The sequence below is a fragment of the Carcharhinus amblyrhynchos genome, chromosome 17, assembly GCF_965287045.1.
Source record: "Carcharhinus amblyrhynchos chromosome 17, sCarAmb.v2.hapA, whole genome shotgun sequence".
Lineage (NCBI taxonomy): Eukaryota > Metazoa > Chordata > Chondrichthyes > Carcharhiniformes > Carcharhinidae > Carcharhinus > Carcharhinus amblyrhynchos.
This window is the reverse complement of record NC_137340.1, coordinates 38,565,820-38,587,880: the sequence shown is the minus strand read 5'-3', so window position 1 is coordinate 38,587,880 and position 22,061 is coordinate 38,565,820. Positions and strand designations below refer to the sequence as shown.

The 22,061-nt window shown below is 40.9% G+C and overlaps 1 protein-coding gene across 4 annotated transcripts in view; it reads left to right on the top strand.

The window, feature by feature from the left end:
* shtn1 (shootin 1) overlaps positions 1-22,061 on the top strand; it is a 101,844-nt gene that overhangs the window by 37,632 nt on the left and 42,151 nt on the right. For all 4 annotated transcript variants that reach the window (XM_080205837.1, XM_080205838.1, XM_080205839.1 and 1 more), the window contains 4 exons: positions 1,487-1,664; positions 2,494-2,591; positions 6,453-6,534; positions 17,547-17,641. In XM_080205837.1, the coding sequence (XP_080061963.1) occupies positions 1,487-1,664; positions 2,494-2,591; positions 6,453-6,534; positions 17,547-17,641 (453 nt within the window). The remainder of the gene's footprint in view (positions 1-1,486; positions 1,665-2,493; positions 2,592-6,452; positions 6,535-17,546; positions 17,642-22,061) is intronic.

The window sequence follows — 22,061 nt, the reverse complement described above, 5'->3', positions numbered from 1 at the left end:
AGTCCCTGGGGAATTTGTAGAGGATGAGGGAGCGTGTGGGAACGGAGGGAGTGTGGAAGTTGAGGGAATGTGGACCGGAGGGCCTTATTATTTTCATTAAAATTGGACAAAATTCTAAAACGCAGAAGCAGAACTACAAAACACTCTGCATCTGCACCCAATGGTACTGAGTTCATTCTGGGGGTTGGTGAGCCTGACTCCTGCCAGTGATTTTATAGTTGCTGTGATTGCATAACGCAAAAAAAAATACATTCTCCAGTCCTTCAGTGTTGTTTAATTGATTTGATCAGTTTCTCTTTTAAAATATATTCACATCAGATTCATTGGGAATGCCAAGATTCAGCTGTTAAAATGGATAAATTTCCAGATTCCCTGTGGATAACACCAAGGAATATTGGGATACCTGTGTGTGTTTATACAATTTATGTCCACTTAACCCCAAGCTGTTCTTTCTCATTCCACATATTCATCTCTAACACTATCCCCACCAAGAGAGGTGTGGATTTTCTGACCCCTCTGATATGACCAGCCTTTAGCTGGTTTTCCTGTGTTAAGAAGAGAGATTATCAATTTATTTAAAAAGCGCAATATTTTGTAACCACCTCACTCCCATTATTTTCTCTTGCTTCCTGATAGAATTCTGTAAGATTGGTCAAGTACATTTTTAGAAAGCTGTGTTGGCTGTCCCTGATTCATTCCTCCAAGTGATTCACACCCCATTAGATTCAAGTTGTTTACCAACTCTGCTTTTGTTTTCCTAAAATGGCATTGAAGCAAGGCAACTTCTTGCAAGCTGTGCCCAGCATACTTTCTAATCTTTTACTCTCATCCTATGCATTAGGTTGATCTTTTTCTACATCCTAGCTATGACTGTAACACTACATTCTGCACTCTCTCGTTTTCTTCTCTATGAAGTTTATAAAGTTTATTAGTCACAAGTAAGGCTTACATTAACACTGCAATGAAATTATTGTGAAATTCCCCTAGTGGCCACACTCTGGCACCTGTTCAGATCAATTCACCTGAGCAGCACGTCTTTCAGACTGTGGGAGGAAACCGAAGTATCCAGAGGAAACCCACGCAAACTTGAGGTAAACATGCGAACTCCATACAGTGACCCAAACCGGGAATCGAACCCGCGTCCCTGGCACTGTGAGGCAGCAGTTCTAACCACTGTGCCACTGCGAACGGTATGCTTTGTCTGTATAGTGTGCAAGAAATGATAATTTTCACTGTATACTAATATATAATATCATGTGACAATGATAAATTAAATCAAATCAAATAAAAAAAAACTCTAATGACAGATAATTTTCGGGGCTATTCCTCTTTCCTCAGCAACACCACTGGAAATTTGCATTAAAATGTTACTCTGATTGTTGATCCTTTCAAAGCTCAACTTGTTTTACTCTTGAGGAAGAAAATTATTGTGAAGATCAGTGTTTAGTGAAAATATGCTCATTTTTGCAGCAATTCTTACTTTCAGTTGAATAAAGACAACAAGTCTCTTAAAAGAATCAGCATGTTGTATATGGCAAGATTGGGAACAGAGACCACCCCTATAGAGCTGCCTTTAGACAAAGATTCAACGATCGATGTGACAAATGCAACATTAGACAAAGATGCCAGATGTTCCTCAGTCGAATGCCAGCAGCAAATCCAAGGTGAGGTGTTGTAAAGAGAATGATATTTCATTACAAAGAGAAATCCTAAATCCACCATCCACTTCCTTAAAACTAAGAAAAAACATATGTTTTTATAATTTTTGGAGAGCTTTTAATATATGTACGTGATTATATCTGATGGAGATTGGCTTTTCATCTTTCTAGCAACATAAACGGCATGCTGTGAAAACTAAATCATTTATGGAGACTGAAACCAATATGGATCGATTGTCTGTGACACCTTAAAGACTTAATCCCACACTACATTGGCCTCTTAGTTGCTGCTCTGTAACAACAATGTTGTTTTAAAATATTTCCAGGAAGCCCATTCGGATCAATTGAAGCTTCATTGTTATTTGCATTAATATTAGTAACATTTACCTGATGGGAACAAAATGGAATCAATTTGGATGCTGCCGCACTAAAGAACAAAGGCCCATTTTCTGTATCCAAAATACAATATAGAACAGGTGGTGTAATTTAGCTGTCCCAGTTCCACACTGCAGAAGAGTTACTGACATCAAGCTGGTATATTCAATGTACAATGCTTTTTATTTGTGAAAAAAAAACCTGGTACAAAAGTGCCTAAGTTTACCATGGTACGGTGAGTTGTACTCTTTGTTTGGGTTAAAGTCCCTTCTTGGAGCATGTAGAATTTTATTTTGAGTCTAACCCACATACACCTAACTGTTAAAAGTGCAACATCAACATTGTTCCATTCCACTGCACTGAGATCCCTCATCCTGACAATTGCAAACGTTCAATAAAAAATATAAAATAAGAAAGAAAAGCTGCCATTCATGTAACTTAAAATGTTTCTAAAACATAGAGCTTCGAGAAAAATTGACATCAACACTGGAAGAGAAGAAGCAGCTATCTTTTCATTTGGAGAACCTGACAGACCAATGGAAAGACATAACTGATAAAGTAAGTATCAAGTACAGAAGAAGAAATGTTGCTGCCAAGAAATGAAAGGTATGTGAAATAATGATTATCTCAATTTTACTGATGGATTTTATTAGGTGAATGGTGTCACCCTTAACTCTGAGTTGAAAGATAATGTGTTTAAGACCTAACCCAAGAGTTGAGCACATAATCAAAGCTGATGCTTCAGTGTGGTGTTCAGGAAATACTACCCTCTTGGGTAGGAGTTAAGGATTTTGCAGCACTTTTCCATGAGGAAGAATCCTGATGTTCTGAGTGTTCATCTTTCAACCATGCAGAACAGCAGGTAATAAAGAAAGTTAATAGAATGTAGGCATTTATAGCTAAAGGAACAGAATATAAAGGTAAGGAAGTATTGTTGCAACTATACAAGGCATTGGTGAGGCTGCACCTGCAGTATTGTGCACAGTTTTGGCCCCCTGATGTGAGGAATGATGTAAGTGGCATTTTCAACAGTTCAGAGGAGGTTCAATAGATTGATTCCAGAGGTGAAGGGTTTGTCGTATGAAGGGCAGTTGAAGAGTTTAGGCCTATATTCTCTGGAATTGAGAAGAATGAGGGGAGATCAAATGGAGGCATACAAGATGATAAAAGGTATGGATAAAGTAGACATGGAGTGGATGCTTCCCCTGGTGGGCATTCTAGGACGAGAGGTCATAGTCTTAGGATAAGGGGTAGCAAATTTAAAACAGAGTTCAGGCAAAATTACTTCCCCCAAAGGGTTGTGAATCTGTGGAATTCACTACCTCAAAGTGCGGTGGATGCTGGGACAGTGAATAAATGTATCGAGGAGTTAGATTTTTAATTGGTAATGGGTTGAAGGGTTATGGGGAGAAGGCAGGAAGATGGGGATGAGGAACATATTAGCCATGATTGAATAATAGAGCAGATTTGATGAGCTGAATAGCCTACTTCAGTTCTAATATCTCATGAACTTATGAACCCACATAATTGAAATACGTTGGATGAGGTTCTGTGACCTTCCCTCAGCACCTTTCTTGATGACAGCGTGTCGTTCTGGTCCCATCGCTGGCAATGGGAATTCCCACTGAAGCCACCCCCTGCCACAGGGAAATCTGTGGCAGGGGCTATGCTGCTGGTGGGACAAGCAGGGTGAAATGACCAGAGAATTCCAGCTTTCACCTGGCCATATACCTCGATTCTGTTTCTCTGCAAATACATTGCACAAAAGGATGTTGCCTGGGTTGGAGTGTTTCAGAAGAGAGGCAGGTTAGGCTGGAGTTCCTTTCCTAGGGGCAGGGAAAGGTGGGGGGATCTGATTGAGGTGTACAAAATTATGAGGGACATAGATAGGAAAGAACTTTTCCCCTTAACAGAGGGGTCAATAACCAGGGGGCATAAATTAATGATAATGGGAAGGAGATTTTGAGGGATTTGAGGAAAAGCTTTTGCATCCAGAGGGCAGTGGGAATTTGAAAGGCTGGTAGAGGCGGGAATCTTTATAACATTTAAGCAGCATTTAAATGAGCACGTGAAATGCCACAATATTCAAAGCTTTGGATTAAGTTCTGAAAAATGGGATTAGAATAAATAGGTGCTTGATGCAAACATGATGGACCAAAGGGGCTCTGTCTGACCTGTAAAACTATGACTCTATTGTTGCATTTTCTCACGTCTAACAGTGGCTAAACTTCAGAAGTATTTCATTGGAACTTATGCTCTGATATAGCGATAGTTACAACATAAATGCAAGTGATTGGTGTAACTTTTCCTATTTAACAACAGCATAGCAGAAATTGAAGTAAATGCAATTGTCTTCAGACTAAGATATGGTTATCTTAATAGGAGAATCTGTTCTGTTGATGTAGGAAAAAGATTAAGGCAGGAATTTATGGCCTCACTCGCCCCAAAACCGTAAAATCCCGCCTGAGGTCAATGGACCTTTTTTCGTCTGCTCTGGTTCCTGTGGCGGGCGGGATGGTTAAATTCTGGCCTGAGGGTGGAATTTTCTGAAGTTTTTTTTACCTAAGTGTTGATCCAGACAAGAAAAGCAGTGTGCAGCTGCACCGCTGACTTTTCCCACTCTATTGTCCAACACTTTGAGAAGAAAAACGCTGGAAGCTCCCCACCCTAACAGGACGGAAATTACAACCAAGATCCCTGCACACATGAGAGGAATCCCCCACGATACAGTGGGAAAGACAATGACATGAAAATATATTTAAATGGCGTTTCTGCCATGCAATAACAGGAATCCTGTAATGTCATTGGAGGGGATTATCACGTTGTGAGATCTCGCCAGCACAAATCTAATTTTCAGCCTCTTGTGAGATTTTGTGCCCCCATCATCATTTACACCCATGGCAAATGGGGGTGTATAAAACCCCCCTAAGTGTCATCATTCATGATACTAAGTCTCTGAATGATTCTGGAACATCAGGTCTTTCATTATATTTTAATGCATCACCTTTAGTTTTCTTCGTATTGTGATTTCCTCCTGCCAGTGTTGCAATCCTGCCGTCAATTCCTTTTATAACTTTAAATTGAGTTTGAGATGTACATCACTGGTGAACATATTGACATTATTGACATCTCAGGATTAACAGGAAATGAACAGGAGACAGAGCTAAGAGGATATTGAATGTTCCTTAAAAACAGACCAATTGAGCTAGATAGAGTACTGACATTATTGATCAGCTGATAAACCCACCTTTTTGATGACAGTTAACAACAGGATGAAAAAGGTCTGAAAAAATATGGGTAGGATACCACAATAAAAAGAGCATCAATTAAGATTGTCAATTGAGAGGGGCAGAGACCTTTTGTGTCCTTGTGCAACAGCCGCTGAAAATAAGTGCACAGGTACAGCAGGTGCTAAAGAAGGCAAATGGTATGTTGGCCTTCATAGCGAAAGGATTTGCATATAGGGATAGGGATATTTTGCTGCAATTGTATAGGGCATTGGTGAGGCCACAGCTGGAGCCTTGTGTGCAGTCTTGATGTCCTTACTGGATGAAGGATGTCCTTGCTATAGAGGGAGTACAGTGATGATTTATCAGGCTGATTCTTGGGATGGCAGGTCTGTCATATGCGGAAAGACTAAGTCAGTTAGGTTTATATTCTCTGGAGTTTAGAAGAGTAAGAGGGGATCTCATAGAAACTTATTAAATTCTAACCAGGTTAGAGTTAGAATCTATAGAGTAGATTGTGGATGTGGTGCCAATCAAGTGGGCTGCTTTTTTCTGGATGGTGTCAAACTTCTTGAGTGTTGTTGGAGCTGCACCCATCCAGGCAAGTGGGGAGTATTCCATCACACTCCTGATTTGTGCCTTGTAGATGGTGGATAGATTTTGGGGAGTCAGGAAGTGAATTACTTGCCACAGTATTCCGAGCCTCTGACCTGCTCATGGAGGAATCAAGATGGGTGATGGTGGGGTAGAGTTAGGTGTTATTAGCAAAACTAACTTGCATTTTTGTATGATATTGATGAGGGCCCAAGGATGGATGCTTGGGTAACACAGGAGGCAATGTTGTAGGAATGGAATGAGAAGTCATTGAGTGGATCAATAAGAAGGGAAGCAGTTGAGAGCAGTCCCATCTAGCTGGATGTTAGTGGAGAGGCATTGGAGGAGAGGAGAGCAGATCAGTGCCGTTCAGGAAAAGATGTGATTAAATAACAAGGACTGAATAACCTATTGCAATGTTCTTAAAACTGAAGAGGTCAAGCAGATGATCCAGTCCCTTGAATCATTACTGAAAAAGTCTGGTTAACATTTTAATAAAATTCCCAAATATATTTTAAGTGGATTTCCGTAAATCTTGTTGTGTGAGTAGTGCTTGTATTTAATGTAATGGAATATTCCTTTCTGTTATTATTTCTAGCTCCAGAAAGAAGAACAGAGAAATATCCACCTGGCTGCTGAGATTGATAAGCAAAATCAAATTCTAGCCAAGTATAATAAAGGTTTTTGCATCCTTTCTCTGATAAACCCATCGAATTAGAACAATGATTGTTAAATCATATACAATAATTACTCATTTTTAGTAAAAAAAAGCTGTTAGATTTACCAAATATTCCCACAAAGTATTAGTCTTAGCAACAGTGACTCCAGATAAAAATCAGTAATTTTACTTCAGTCTGTTTATACAGTTATATTGTAATTTGCAACTGTGGATTATCAATGAGTAAACATGCTATGCCTTTTCCTAATTGTTAATCTTGCACTGTTGTCCTAATTCTCAATCAGTTTCAAAGTTAAATTTGTTGTGATATAATATTTAAAGTCTATTTGTTTGTGTCACAAGTAGGCTTACGTTAACAGTGCAATGAAGTTACTGTGAAAATCCATTCGTTGCTACACTTAGGTGCCTGTTCAGGTACACTGAGGAAGAATTTAGCATGGCCAACACATCTAATCAGCCTTTTTAGAATTGGGAAGAAGAGGAAGAAACCCATGCAGATATGGGGAGAATGTGCAAACTCTGCACAGACAGTGACCGAACCCAGGAATCAAACCCAGATCCCTGAAGCTGTGAAGCAGTAGTGCTAACCACTGTGCCACCCATATAATGTGTATGTAACTTTAAGGAAACATATTTTAAACTGCTGTCAATTATCAACATCTCAACAAGATATGTTGCATTAGCCTCATGATGTGTTCAGTTCACAAGCAGCGACAATAGTGAACACATTTATATATAATCCTATCTTCAAATGAAGAACTCACATTATTATTTTATTAATTTGTATCATGTGATTGGGACATTTATGTTGAAGAGAAGAAGATAACATGGTGGCCACGTGGTTTGGTGTTTACAAACACCAACCCTCATCATTTGTAAGTGATTCTGTCTCTCTGGAGGAATCTTGCCTTCATTCAACATTGTTCTACCTCGCAGTCAGCAAGCATCAGATCCTGGTAAGATTGTTTGAATCTGGGAGCACTTAAACCAGCATAAGCCTATCTGCTGCAAAGCTTAAACAGGCACAGAAATTCAATAGCTGACTTTGGAATGTCTAAGTTTGAACAGAACTCACAGATAGGAAAAGTGCCATTACTGCTGCTTACGGTTCCTACAAGAGCACTGGGGAAGTTAAAATACTGAAGACTGGGCTGGGAAGAAAACATCCATTCAGTAATAGCTTCTAACTGCTGGAAGATGCCTGCTTTTAAAAAGAAGGAACAACTTTCAGTGCATTATGTTACTTTTGAAGTCTGCAGTTTCTATTCACATCTAAAATCACTGTCTTGTTGGCAGAGCTTCAGCAATCCCAGAAAAAAATCAATCAGCTCAATAACTCCACTGTGGCCAAGCAGTAGCATAATACCAGCTAAAGATTCTACAACCCAGAGCTGAACTAACTTCAGAAGAACTTTAGACAGCCTGAATAGCTGTCAGCAGTTTCAGATGGCATTAAAAATCCTGCAAAAAGCTCAGAGATGACCACAAAATTTCCAGCAGTCGATTAGAAAGCTGTGGACCTCCTATTCAAGTTTACTTTATTCTGACATGTTGAGCTATATTTTTTTGGACCTCGATATCTCAAAACTAGATAAAGCTGTTAAATTTAAAATTGCCGCAGGCAATGAAGGCTTTCCATTGACTGATTACATCAAGTCTCTATGATGATTGATTTTAAAATTCGAACAAAATATGGCTAACACGCGAAGATCTATTGAGTGAAGTTCAACTTCAGAATGTACTGCTTGGAATTCATATCCTTTAGTGAGTAACCAGCAGAGAACATTGATCACTTCACAATTAGATGCAGAGACAAGGGTGGCAGAAGCAGATGACAGAATTACTGAGCTTGTGATAGCACCTTTCCCAGTGGAAGCATTACAAAAACTATTTTGGACCAACTTAAAGGTTATATAGTGGAAGTGATATGACAAAGCAGACAAAGTACAAAGCCATATTATTGGGTAGACAGAGTCCATCAGCTATGTGTAATTTGTCCACCTTTGTCAGAATGGCCAATACAGGGAAATCTCATAAGCAATGAGGATAGTGTGTCCTCATATATGCACTCAGATGTTGTCCAGCTTTTAACAATACATGCAAGGTGTGTGGAAATAGAGGTCAATGGAAGTGCCAATGCAGAAATTAGTGGCAAAACAAATGGTTCAGTGTCATGAGAAGCCAGTTACGTCCAGCATTCTGACCAACCAAGAACATGTATCAAATATCGCGAAGATAAGGGGTGGGATCCTCTAGCTGCACTCGCCCCAAAACCAGAGAACCGGAGAATGAGGTCAGTGGACCTTTGCATGGTCCACTCCCCACCCACTATGATTCTCGTGGTGGGCGAGATGGGAGAAATCCCCCCAAGATCTACAAAACTACACTTTAGATAATAGGGATGATCAAAACATCAATACAAAGTGAGCTGGCATTCAGTATGGTAACCAACAAAGGATGTATTGGCACACTGATACCAAGCCTTTTCCACCATCCAGATTGTGTGCCCACAGATGGAAGTCAGCATAATCTATTTTGAAAACTGGATACAGGTGCAAATATCTTTCCACTTTGTGTGTGTAAATGTGAATATCCAGAGATGTGGCAAATAGTGCTTTAACCAACCATTGCCCAACTCGCTCAGTACCATAGCTCGGTGATTCCATTTATGGGATCCAATACACTCCAGTATTGTAACAAAAACTCACCTAGGTCTCCAGAGATGTTCATATTGTGGAAACCTCAGGTCCAGTGCTGTCTGGTCTACCGCTGTTCACTGATCTAACTCTGATTGCCAATCACAGCGTTGACAACTCCAAGTTGAAGGTGACAGGACATCCAGTGGCTCACCCAACACTACTATACTCAGGCACATTTGACAAGATTGGAAGTTTCAAGGGTGATGCAGTTTTGCATCTACCTGCTCCTCTATCCATCAATATGCCAACAAATGTAGCATTCCAATCCAGAACAAGATGAAAGCTGAACTGGATAGAATGGAGAGAGGTGGCATAACCCAAGAATTCCAGCAGGCTAATGTAGCTCCATCATAAGCATCATCCAAGTAAAATTGTTCTATATGCATTTGCTTGGATCCCAGGGCCTCAAGTTGATTTGAAAATGATGCCCTCACAAAATGATCTCAAAAGGTCATTTTAAAGGAACATCAACTCTTCAGTTTTACAATTGGAGTGAGGAGATTACACTTGTGGTTCTATATCAAAAAAAGCATTCCTTCTAAGTGAAGGGAAGCCTATTGATTTTGCCTCCAGGGTTTGTCCACTGCTCAGGCTAATTATTCAAATAAAGAGCGCAAAACCTTGGCACTGGTATTCAGCATCCAGCAGTTACACACTTACTTATTTGGAAGCGTGATGTTTGTGGAAACCAGTCATAAGTTGTTTGAAATGATCTGATGTGAACTCCTAACCTGTACACCACTAAGATTACAATACCTACTGGTCAAAATGTAAGGCTATGATTGTGATGTTGCCAGAAGCTGAGTAATTCCATGGTCACATCTAGTATTTTAACCCATCAAAAGCTGCAGACATCTCCCTAGATTTGCAAGTAGTGGGCATTGTGGATGTTGTTCTGCACATTGACCTGATGTGCTTTGGCCAGCCTAAGGACTGAGCACTGCAATGGGAAACATCAGTGACTCTGTAAGACAGAGATTGGCAGATAGTCAGAATCCCAGACATTTCAGAGGTTGAAAGACCATTGTGACCCTACAAAGTTGAACTCAGAATATCTTAAGGAGTCATCTTTAAGGAAAAGCAGAGTTGTTATCACAGACCTGATCTGCTCCAACAATTGCATCAGGCACATGTGGAAATTGATCAAACTAAAAAATTGGCCAGAGAGATGATTTATTGGCCAGGAATCTACCAAAGTGTCAAAAGGATTGTGAAGAAATGTGAGGTATGTCAAACTTTCATGCCTAACAACTGAAAAAAAGCATTATTGTCTCTCGAGGTACTTCCGCACCCTTGGACCATACTCACAACTAACCTCTTCAGCATTAACAGAGGTGATTTCTTAATTGTAATGGGATTATTTTTTCCAATTTCCCATTCTCCCTCAATTACATAAGCAATTCATATATGTTACAAATCCCTGCTGATGTTATGTTCAAGAATGTTTCAACCTGAAACATTGATTTTGTATGGTCTATTATTTTTCTGGACATTGATGAGAAATGTCTGTGGAAATGTAGAGAGCTCAGACCTGTCTGTCTTTAAACAAATAAAAGTATTAAAGTATAAGAAAGATAATAAAACACTGCAAAGAAAAAATTATACTTCAGATTAAAAGTAATCACTTAGTCCCTCAAAGAATGAAAATCCAAAAATACCTCTTTCCCCCTGTACACAAACTGTGCTGAGATGCCCATTTCCTAAACAACCAGAAAGCTATTTGTCAAATCTAGTTAGTGGTTAGCATGCTGTACAGCTTAGGTGACCAGGACTTGGGAATGGTCTTAGGTTCAAGAAGAACTTTTGCACAAACTGACTTGCCTTTAGTACTTAATCCCCAACTGAGCTGCTGCCTGAAGGTGGCTGCCTCTCTCTTTCTTGCTGCTGCTGCTTCAACACCTCATCTGTGCTTAAACTGCTTCCTGGCTCACAGCACTCTGACTACTAATTGTTTCAATTGCAAAGAAGACCTTGTTCCCTATTCTTTCTTTTCCCTTAGTTGTTGCCCAGACATGTTTACAAAATTACATGGCAGTTTGATTTTACTTGTGCAAAAAAATCATTTGAATAGCATCCTACCATTTTGTGACACTAAGACTGGATGGATAAGAAAACAGCCACTATGTTTCAGACAATTGTATATTTATTGCTTTGCAAAATGGTTTATTCAGATGCTATTATTTAGTTTTGTAGTAAAGTAAAGAGTTAGTTTCTTTAAAGGCAAACCTTCAGTTAGCAATTGTGGACATCTTAAATTGGTGTCAATCACTACCACCTCGACAGGATGTGATGTGTGAGGAACATACAAATTAGGAGCTGGAGTAGACAAATTCAGCCGGTTGAGCCTGCTCCGTCATTCAATCGGATTATGGCTGATCTCTCAAATCCACCTCTCCACCTGTTCCCCATGTCCCCTTATCCCTTTTTTTTATTAGAAATATATCTATCTCCTTGAAATCATTCAACGATTCCAACTACTCCGTGTTATGGGGCAGCGAGTTCCACAAATTCACTACACTCTGTGAGATGTAGTTCGTCCTCAAGTAGCAGTTTAAAACTACTTCCTCTCAACCTATATCTGTGACCTGTTGTTTTAGACTGCCCCATAAGAGAAAACAATTGGTATACAATTACTTTATTAATCCTTTTTAAAATGTCATTTACTTCGATCAGATCCTTTCTCATCCTTATAAACTCAGCGAGTACAAGCCCAAACTGTTTAATTTCTCCTCATACGTCAACCTTTTCATCTCCGGAATCAATCTGGAGAACACCCTCTGAACTGCCTCCAATGCCACCACATCCTTCTTCAAATAAGGAGACCAGAACTGGACACAATATTCCAGATGTGATCGCGTCAGCACCTGATACAATTGCAACAACACTTCCCTACTTTTATACTCCAACATCCCATTTGCCTTTTTAATTACATGCTGCACCTGCATACCAACTTTCTGTGATTCATGAATTCAGATCCCTCTGCCCGATGCATTTTGAATCTATTTTTCATTTAGGTAATAATTTGACTTTCTATTTTTTTCTGCCAAATTGCCAAACTCATACTTATCCACATCAAACTCCATCTGCCAAATTTTGCCCTATTCTCCTAGCCTGTCTGTATCCATCTGTAAAATCTTTATATCCTCTTTGCTGCCTGCTTTCCTACTTATTTTAGTATCATCTGCACATTTTGCTATGTTACACTCTGTGCCTGCTTACAGAAAATTTGTATAAATTTTAAACAGTTGAGTTCTGAGGATTGACCCATGCAGCACCCTGTCAGCTACATTTCACCAGCAAGAGAAGGACCCATTTATCCTGATCCTCTGCTTTCTGTCAATCAGCCAGTCCTCAATCCAATCTGGTACTGAACTTAAATCCCCTGCAATCTCACCTTCCGGATCAGTCTTTTATGCGGCACCTTGTCAAACGTCTTCTGGAACCAGATACACCACATCCACAGGTTCCCCATTATCCATCTTGGTGGTTATGTTCTCAAAGAACTCAAAGACTTACCCTTCATAAACCATGCTGACAATGGTGAATTGAGCTTCACCTTTCCAAATGCCCATTTATCTTCTTCTTATTGTTTAATTCCAGCAACTTCCCCACTACAGAGATCTAGCTAACCTGCCAAGTTTCTTACTTCTTGCCTCGCTCCCTTTTTGAATAAGTGCATCACATTAGCATGTTTTCAATTCATAGGGACCTTACCAGAATCCAAGGGATTTTGAAAAATCACAACCAATGCATCCACTATCCCTCCTGCTATCTCCTTTAATATCCTAGGGTGCAGACCATCAGTCTTTTATCTGCCATTAATCCCATTAGTTTATTCAATACCTTCTCCCTGGTGATAGTTATTGCACCAAGTTCCTCTGCATGACCGACAGTTTGTGGAAACTCATCATTATTCTCTACCATGAAGACAGAGGCAAAATATTTTATGTTAATGCCTCTGCCATCTGTGTTCCCCATTACTACCTCACCAGTATTGTCCTCTAAAGGGCCAACATTTACTTCAGCCCCATGACTTTACTCTAGTCCCATGACTTGATTTCAGCCTATAAGCAACAGCAGTGTATATCAGATGCATTATCCATAGTATCCCAGTTGTATATAGACTTACCTTCCAATAAAGCCCACATTATTATTTTATCAAGTCATGTCATGTGATGGGTGCATGGGATCAAAGAGAAGAAAATTGACTCTTGCTGTTTACGTAAGCCCATTAAGCACAGAAGCATCAAAATGGTGGTGAGGCAAATAGTTCCCTCCATAATGTATCAGTATTCTCTGTCTTCAGGTAGCATCATTGATTATTTGCAGGTTACCAAACCACCACTTATGCCATGGTTGTACTTCAGGTCAGCATGAGAAGGCAGACCCCAAAAACTACATTAGCTGGAGTGGGGTTCACTCTTTGCACCCTTCTGAATCGCACACTAACATCTAGCCAATGAGCTAACCATCATGCAATCTGTTGGAGGAGTAACTAATCAGTCATATGTTGGTCCAAAACAAAAACAGAGCCTGTAAAACAAAAGGCCAAATGCAATATAATTACAATAACAGACAAATTGCCATTTAACCCAGCCAAGTAGATGTGAAACGGACATCAGATATGCTTTCAATGAACATTGAATAAAACTGTTATTGAAGTTTTCAGATGTATCCTTCTAGTTTGACTATTTTAAAGTTTAAAGCTCCTTGATTAGTCACAAATAGGCCTACGTTAACACAGCAATGAAGTTACTGTGAAATTCCCCTAGTTACCACATTCCAGGTACACTAAGCGAGAATATAGCATGGCCAATGCACCTAACCAATTCGCCTATTTTGGGTGAAGTGGAATCTATAAAAGACAAATATATATTCACAGTAACAGTAACATCAGTTTTGTTGAAATCAGAGTGCCTATAAATCGACAGAACAAGATATCTGAAGTGTAATTGAAATATAGGCTGTGATTCTCCCATCCTTATCCACAACTTTTCTGGGGGGTCGGGGTGGGAGATGCAGGTTGCCAGCCTTGTTCAAGGATTTGTGCATGTGCCGGTTATGAATGCGCATTTCCTAGAGCCGGTGAACAGTCGCTGGTCAGACCACGCTGGAAACTGGCGGGAAGGCAGTAAGTAATTTGAATCTTTTTTTAATATGTTTTAAATGTCTTTTGAATTTCATTGTCAGGAACTTACCAGTCCCCGAGTACTTCATTCTAGCAGGGTTTAGTGTAGCTCCCCATGTTTGGGGAACGAGTAGGAGACCCTGCCAGAATGAAGGGGGGGGCGCAATTGGAGGCCCAAGTAGTGCCAAGATTGTGGGCGGGGCCTAGGGGCGATCGGTGGATGTGGAGGGTCCCTCTCTGCATGGCAATCGGTCTGGGATGGAGTGGGGGGAGGCAGCAATTGGGGCTGGCTGGGGGGGATGGTCTTCCAGGGGGACTGCCTGCTGGGGGTGCAGCGGGGAGGGCCTGCTTCCTAGGGGGGGTGGGGTTTGACTCAGTTGGTGGGGGGGTGTGGGTGGATTGCCACTGCTGGAGGTGTGGTTTGGACATGGGGGCATTCTGGGGTGGGGAAGTCAGGGCTGGCCCGGGAATTGCTGTGGAGGCTGCAACTGGGCCATGGGGAGAGGGACTGGAGGGGCTGAAGTGGCAGCACTGTGGGGGTCCCAGACTGGCCAGCGATCAAACTGGCCATCAAACGGGGAGCCCGACGGATCGGGATGACTGTGTATGCGCAGAGTTCCAGAACTGTCAAACTCTGGTGTGAATACTCTGCCCACCACCACCACCCCGCCCCCCCAACAACAATCTCCCCTCGCCCCGGGTTTTTAATGAGATTCCCGATTGGGACTTCTGAAGTTCACAGAGTGAGGAGATTTGGGTGAAAAGTTGAACTGACAAAACAGTTGGGATCTAGAACAATATCCCTACCAATTCAGCACTTTTGGGAGAATTGTGGTCATAATTTCCTATTATTGAAACAACCTAATTGCTTTATGTAAAGCTTTGATAGCCATTCTAATGTTTGCTTTTTCATGGAACTGATATTGGCACAAGTTATGCAAACGTTGAATAGACTTGCCTCAAAGTATTGATTTTTTTTTTCTTTGCACCAACGCGTACCACAGACTATTTAAGCCTTGGCCGTAGTTTGATTCTAAGAACAACATGAGGCAAGTTATCCCACTTTTGAAACAATTTTCATGTCGAAGACTGTGCTGGTTGAAATTGTGATGTGATTGGTTATGGATTCTGGGTTGTCACTCAAGATAGTCTTTATAACTGTTTTCCAAGCAGTGATTTAAAAACTATATCTCCAAGATCTATGACAGAAGGCTAAAATTAAGAAATGATTTTAAACTTTATCAGGTGCAATGGAAAAAAAGTAAAATTGAAGTCAATATAAAGAAAGAAAAACTACAGACAAGGAATAAGAAAGGAAAAAGACTAGCAAAGATATAAGGTTTGAAACATTATGAACATATGAATTAGGAACAAGACTAGGCACCTCACACCTGCTTCACCATTCTGTAAGTTCATGGTTGATCTTGTATGAATGTTGAGTGTTTTACTTTGGGCAAAGTTATGCCTTTGATTAGTATTTTAAAATTTGTATTATTATAGCAAAGCTGCTAGTAATAATGGAGTAGCTTTATTGACGTAACGGATTAACAGTGAGAGAATTGAAAACTTAACACACATGTTGGTGCAAAGAGTTGAGTTTCTTTTAACCTGCTGGCTTTTTAAAAAATTTAGGTAGTCCCTGTATAACGCAATAGGTGCAGTGCCCCAAAACCAGCAATTTCAGGACCAAGTTGGTGCCGGATTTTAGATGTTGCCGATTTTCAGATTGGGCAGTTCTGTGCGGGTCAGGTTGAGTCCAGGGTTTCTTCCATCACTTAGCCATGATGTGGAATGCCGGTGTTGGAGTGGGGTGGGCACAGTAAGAACTCTCATCAGGTGAGTCACCTGTTGAAGAAGCAGCACTCTGAAAGCTCATGATTCCAAATAAACCTGTTGGACTTTAACCTGGTGTTGTGAGACTTCTTACTGTACATCACTTAGAGCATGGAAAAAGACAAATACATGAAGCTGATAACAAGTAGGCACTCCAAAGCAGCACCCAGTCGAACAAGCTGTTAAGTTATTTCACTTGTCTGAATTATAGGCATGTTAGCTGAATAAAATGTCTGGCGTTTGGACATTGGTGGTTTTCGGACAGCCAGATTTGAGACACTGTACCCATATTTCTTAAAAAAACAGACTTCCAATTTTGTTCCACTGTTTTCTTATATTAGAAGTAGTGAGTAAGTTCCCTTCAGCTGCACTGTATATGAACAGAATGAAAAACAAGGAATGCTACAGTGTTCATTCCTGTTTCCTCTCTTGTCATGTTATTTTGAAGAACATGTATCATTCTTTAACCGACAACATTGGATGGTCTGATGAGCAATTCTCTTCTCTATGACCAGTGTAGACGATATTTCTTTTCAAATAAGGGAGCTGGACAATGTCCATCCATTTCCTCCACCCATATCCTCAATTCTATCGTTAAAAAAATCTGGTGCTCCATCTAGTGATGTAATTGAGGAGAAGCAAAGTTTGCTCAACTGAATCAAAATAACAGAGTTGTTCACAAATAGAAAATGTGGCCTGGTTCTTGTGCTCCATACAAATCTGGAAACTCAAACTTAATTTTCTTTAAAGTGAAATTCTCCTGAAATATAGACAGTTGAAACATTCCGTTTCTCATGTCCAAAGAGAGGTCATTTAAACAGAGTTTTAAAAAGAACATCAGTACCAGAGATCAATGTGGATTAAAATTAATTGTTAATAATTTATTAGTGGTATTCAGGGAGCAAAATTAATACTCCCTTAGTTCACACTCTGGTTTAAGCAGCATATGTTACATGTTACACAGCATGGAGGCACAGCGGTTAGCACTGCTGCCTCATAGCATCAGGGACCCAGGTTCAATTCTTGGCCTGAGTCGCTGTCTGTGCAGAGTCTCCACGTTTTCCTCGTGTCTGCGTGGATTTCCTCCCACAGTGTGAAAGCTGGTTAGATGCATTGGTCAAGCTAAATTCTCTCTCAGTGTACCTGAACAGGCAACGGAGTGTGTAACTTCATTGCAGTGTTAATGTAAGCCTACTTGTGACACTAAAAAAACCTTTAAAATGTTATTGTGTCTGAATTTATGTGGAAAAGTAAATGGATTCACTGATGGAGAAAATTATGTCTGCTGCAAAATGTAATGATGTAACTGTATGATAGAATCTATGACATGCTAAATATTTGTGTTTCTCTAAGTTTCCATTTTGGCTCTGGAGGAATATGAGGATCTGGAAAAAAATCTGGACCTGGAGAAGGATCTTCGAAAGGAGGCTGAGTCCTTAGCCCATGAGGTATGAATGTCAGTGACAGACCTATTAATTGCAGTATATCTGAACGGTTATAGATACCTTCGAGACTACAAAAAATAGTACGATCCCAGAATTGGTACGAATTTGTGTACAATTTCACTCATTTGAAAATGTATAATTCAATAATAAATTATTTAGTTACCCTTTAACGAGCATTTTGTTTTCTAGTACAAAGATAAAGCATGATAAAGTCAGTCTGGTTAGTTAAATTGTATGTGATATGATCATCGGATAAACACGAGGAATAGTTCAATTTTCCATTTAATTTAGCATTTTCCAATTCATTTTCTTACCTTCAAACCCTCTCTCCACCCCACTCTCATGTATTCTTTTCTGCTTGGGATGATAGAAAACTGATCTTCTCCCAAGTGTGCGCCAGTTCTTCAAACATTTTCTAAGACAGAAGTGTCCCAATCTGTGTCTTGGTGAACTACTTAAGCGCATACAATGGAACCTTGCAGGCCATTTTCATGCTTGCTTCAATGTAATATGTGAATTTCCACCTATTGCAGGCTGCCAATGCTTTATATTGTGATACCAGTATGATGACAGCACTTAGAACAACCCTTTCCAAACGTTCTGACTCAAAAAATTAATCTGGGACAAATGAACTAGCAAAAAATAAAAGATGGAGCAATTTGCCTGTCTTTCATGAACCTCACTACCAGAATGTATTGGTCACTTTATGGAATAGTTACTCTCCGTATGATAGAACTAACAAGAAGTCTGCACAACTTTAGATGGTGTAGTTGTGTGACTTTTATAGGTTTGAGATTTATATTTTTGTAGCACAACAAGGTCAAACTAGAGGCAATTGTAAAAAGCTAACAAGAGAAGTTGTCTCGTTAAATTTTGATTTTGATTGGAAGGGCAAATGACCAATAACTCAGCTACCAGAATGCATCAGAGAATGTTTGTCAATAAGTGCTTCACTCCCATCAGAATCAACCTGCCAGGTTTGAATTTGACCAAAAGCTTGACAGTTGACTGTTCCCTGCTGCCTTCTTCATGGCAACACTGTACCTATCACTTGCCAACCAATCAGCATCCAATTCTCATTCACTATAAATTGTTGTTCGCTTCACTGTTGATAATCTTGTGATCTTTCCTGATGAGTGTAAAATGAGAACCTTAGGCAGTATGAGCTCGATTTTACCATTTTCATTCTAAGTGCTGAATCTGGGTGCAATTCGGATCTGAGTTGGAAATCTGCTTTCAGGCATCCACATGTGTGCTTTCCCTGCTCCCCCCCCCCATCCCCCTACCAGAAATCCATCTTACCCGCTTCCCTCTCCCCCCCCACCCCAGAGAATGATCTGGCCTCATACCCTCCCCCTACTCAGAGAATGATCTGGCCTCATTTCCACACCCCCCCCCCCACCCTGCCCCAAGAGAATGATCTGGCCTCACTATCCCCCGCAGAGGTACATCTGACCCACCCCATCCTCCCCAACCAGACAATAATTGGCCCGCCTCCCCCTCAACCAGACAACGATCGGCCCTCCTGCCCCCCAACCAGACAACGATCGGCCGTCCCTCCAACCAGACAATGATCGGCCCTCCCCCTGACCAGACAACAATCGGCCCTCCTCCTAATCACCACCCCCCCACCGGCCCCACAACCTGACAATGATTGGGCCTTCCTCCCCACCAGGCCATCCCCACCCCGCCCAACCAATCTGAGTCAGAGCCGTTGGAAGCTCCGGACTTGCCTCTTCAGCAGCTGAAGTGCCTGATTCAGACTTTTATTCAACAGGTCCATTTCAGTGTGATTCTGGATCGGCAAACACAGTGGTAAAGGGGGAAATGCTGATAAAGTTGGGTGGGCAGTTCATTAATTAAATTTGAATGCATTTAAATCGCAGTTGCGCCTGTTTGGGGCACGAATCGGATTGTGGCCATTCCTGGGTCTTGGTAAAGTGGCCAACTGCGCGGACGTGGCGCGGATCGCATTAATGGCCTCACATCTGACTTTACCATGTTTTTGTGCCCGTTTTCAGGCGCAACGCAATGGTAAAATCGTGCACTATGTCTCATTTATTTAGCAGCACTTAAATTCTGTACCAGTAAATAATTATCAAAAAATGTGTCAAACGTAGAGTGCAATCATCAGCTAGAAAATAGATTTGGGTATATGAGTGAAGGAAATTATTGGAAAGACATAAACTGAGTGGGGAGAGAATGTGGCTTTCAGGAACATTCAAATTGATGGAAAGTCAGCCGTAAACTAAAGCGTAAGTGATGTGATTTGAGGAGTAACTAGTTAATCATGAATCTTATTGAGTGAGATGTTACAATCTCAGCTGATGTTCATACTGGTCAGGTCAGGACTGGAGTGAACCTTGGCTTGTTCCTAACTTTGTTTTTTTCAGAAACTATGGAGCGCAGTCACTGAACAAATTCACAGGAGTCTGCCAATGAACTTCTAACGCAAAGAATTAGTTTATTCATTACATAAGAAAAATAAACTATATTACAACAGACAAGAATGTTCCAGTGTGAGGTTTCTAGATGGATACAAAATTGGCTTCCTGACAATTGGTGGTTGTAGTGATTTGTTCTTCAAACTGAATGCCTGTGACCAGCAGTGTGCCTCAGGGATCAGTGCTAGCCCCACTGTCATTTGTCATTTATATTAATGATTTGGATGAGAATATAGAGGGCATGGTTAGTAAGTTTGCAGATGACACCAAGATTGGTGGCATTGTGGACAGTGAAGAATGTTATCTCCAATTGCAACTGGATCTTGATCAACTGGGCCAATGGGCTGACGAATGGCAGATGGAGTTTAATTTAGACAAATATGAGGTGATGCATTTTGGTACATTGAACCAGGGCAGGACTTACTCAGTTAATGGTAGGGCACTGGGGAGAGTTACAGAACAAAGAGATCTAGGGGTACAGGTTCATAGGTCCTTGAAAATGGAGTCACAGGTGGACAGAGTGGTGAAAAAAGGCATTTGGCATGCTTGGTTTCATCGGTCAGAACATTGAATACAGGAGTTGGGGCACATTGTTGAAGTTGTTTAAGACATTGGTAAGGCCACACTTGGAATACTGTGAGCAATTCTGGTCACCCAATTATAGAAAGGATATTATTAAACTAGAAAGAGTGCAGAAAAGATTTACTGACTTGATGGATTGAGTTATAAGGAGAGGTTGAATAGACTGGGACTTTTTTCTCTGGAGCATAGGAGGCTGAGGTGTGATCTTATAGAGATCTATAAAATAATGAGGGGCATAGACAGTGTAGATAGTCGATATCTTTTCCCAAAGGTACAGGAGTCTACAATTAGAGGGCATAGGTTTAAGGTGAGAGGGGAGAGATACAAAAGTATCCTGAGGGGCAATTTTTTCTCACAGACATTGTTGAGTGTCTGGAACAAGCTGCCAGAGGTAGTAGTAGAGGTGAGTACAATTTTATCTTTTAAAAAGCATTTAGATAGTTACATGGGTACGATGGGTATGGAGGGATATGGGCCAAATGCGGGCAATTGAGATTAGCTTAGGAGTTTTAAAAAAAAGGGCAGCATGGCCAAGTTGGCCGAAGGGCCTGTTTCCATGCTGTAAACCTCTGTGACTCTAGGACTCTAAAGTTGTAAAAATCTCAATATCAACACAATAACATGATTCAAATCATACTATCCTTTTATCCCAGCAGCATCTTTACAGACAGTTACAAATTCAGAAAGATAAAACAATTTACAATGTCTAGCTTATAGTTTAGCATTCAGGGCAAGTTTGAGGTACTTGTGAATTAACAGGTGAATGGTGGTCAAACGTATCACACCCCAGAGTAAATGACAGATGTGACCAAAGCAAATTCCATGGATTTCTCAACACCTCATCAAGAGGTTTGTTGCATTGTAAGCCAACCAGTCTGTAGGAAACATTGGCTGGGATTCTGCCAACCTGCTACACTGCATGGGTAGTGCAGCAGGCCAGAAGACATCAGCAGCAGCTGTTTTGCAGAATTCAAGCTGGGCACTCAGGCCTCTGCATGTCTCTGAGAATCAGTTTTTGACCATAATTAACTCTACACTGATTTCGGGCACAGAGCTAATTATCATACTTAAATTAGCATTTCAATATGATTTGCATGCCCAGTTCGGTATTCTTTGGGCCTGCTAGCATCTCCCCACTCCCGCTGGAATGGTTCCCTCCAGCGTTGTTGACTGCTCCCCACGAATGAGGAACAGGCTTTCCATCCTCGCAGGTGAGAACAGAAGCCATTGAGACCTCCCTGGGGAGGTCAGGAATAAGGGGGAGTCCTTGGCCAATGCCAGCCTGGCACCATGGAACTGCCAAAGGGGTAAACTGGCACTGCCCAACAGGAACCTTGGGTGGGCAGTACCAAGGGGACGGGACCCGAGGGAACTGGGCCAGTTGGGGAGGCAATCGG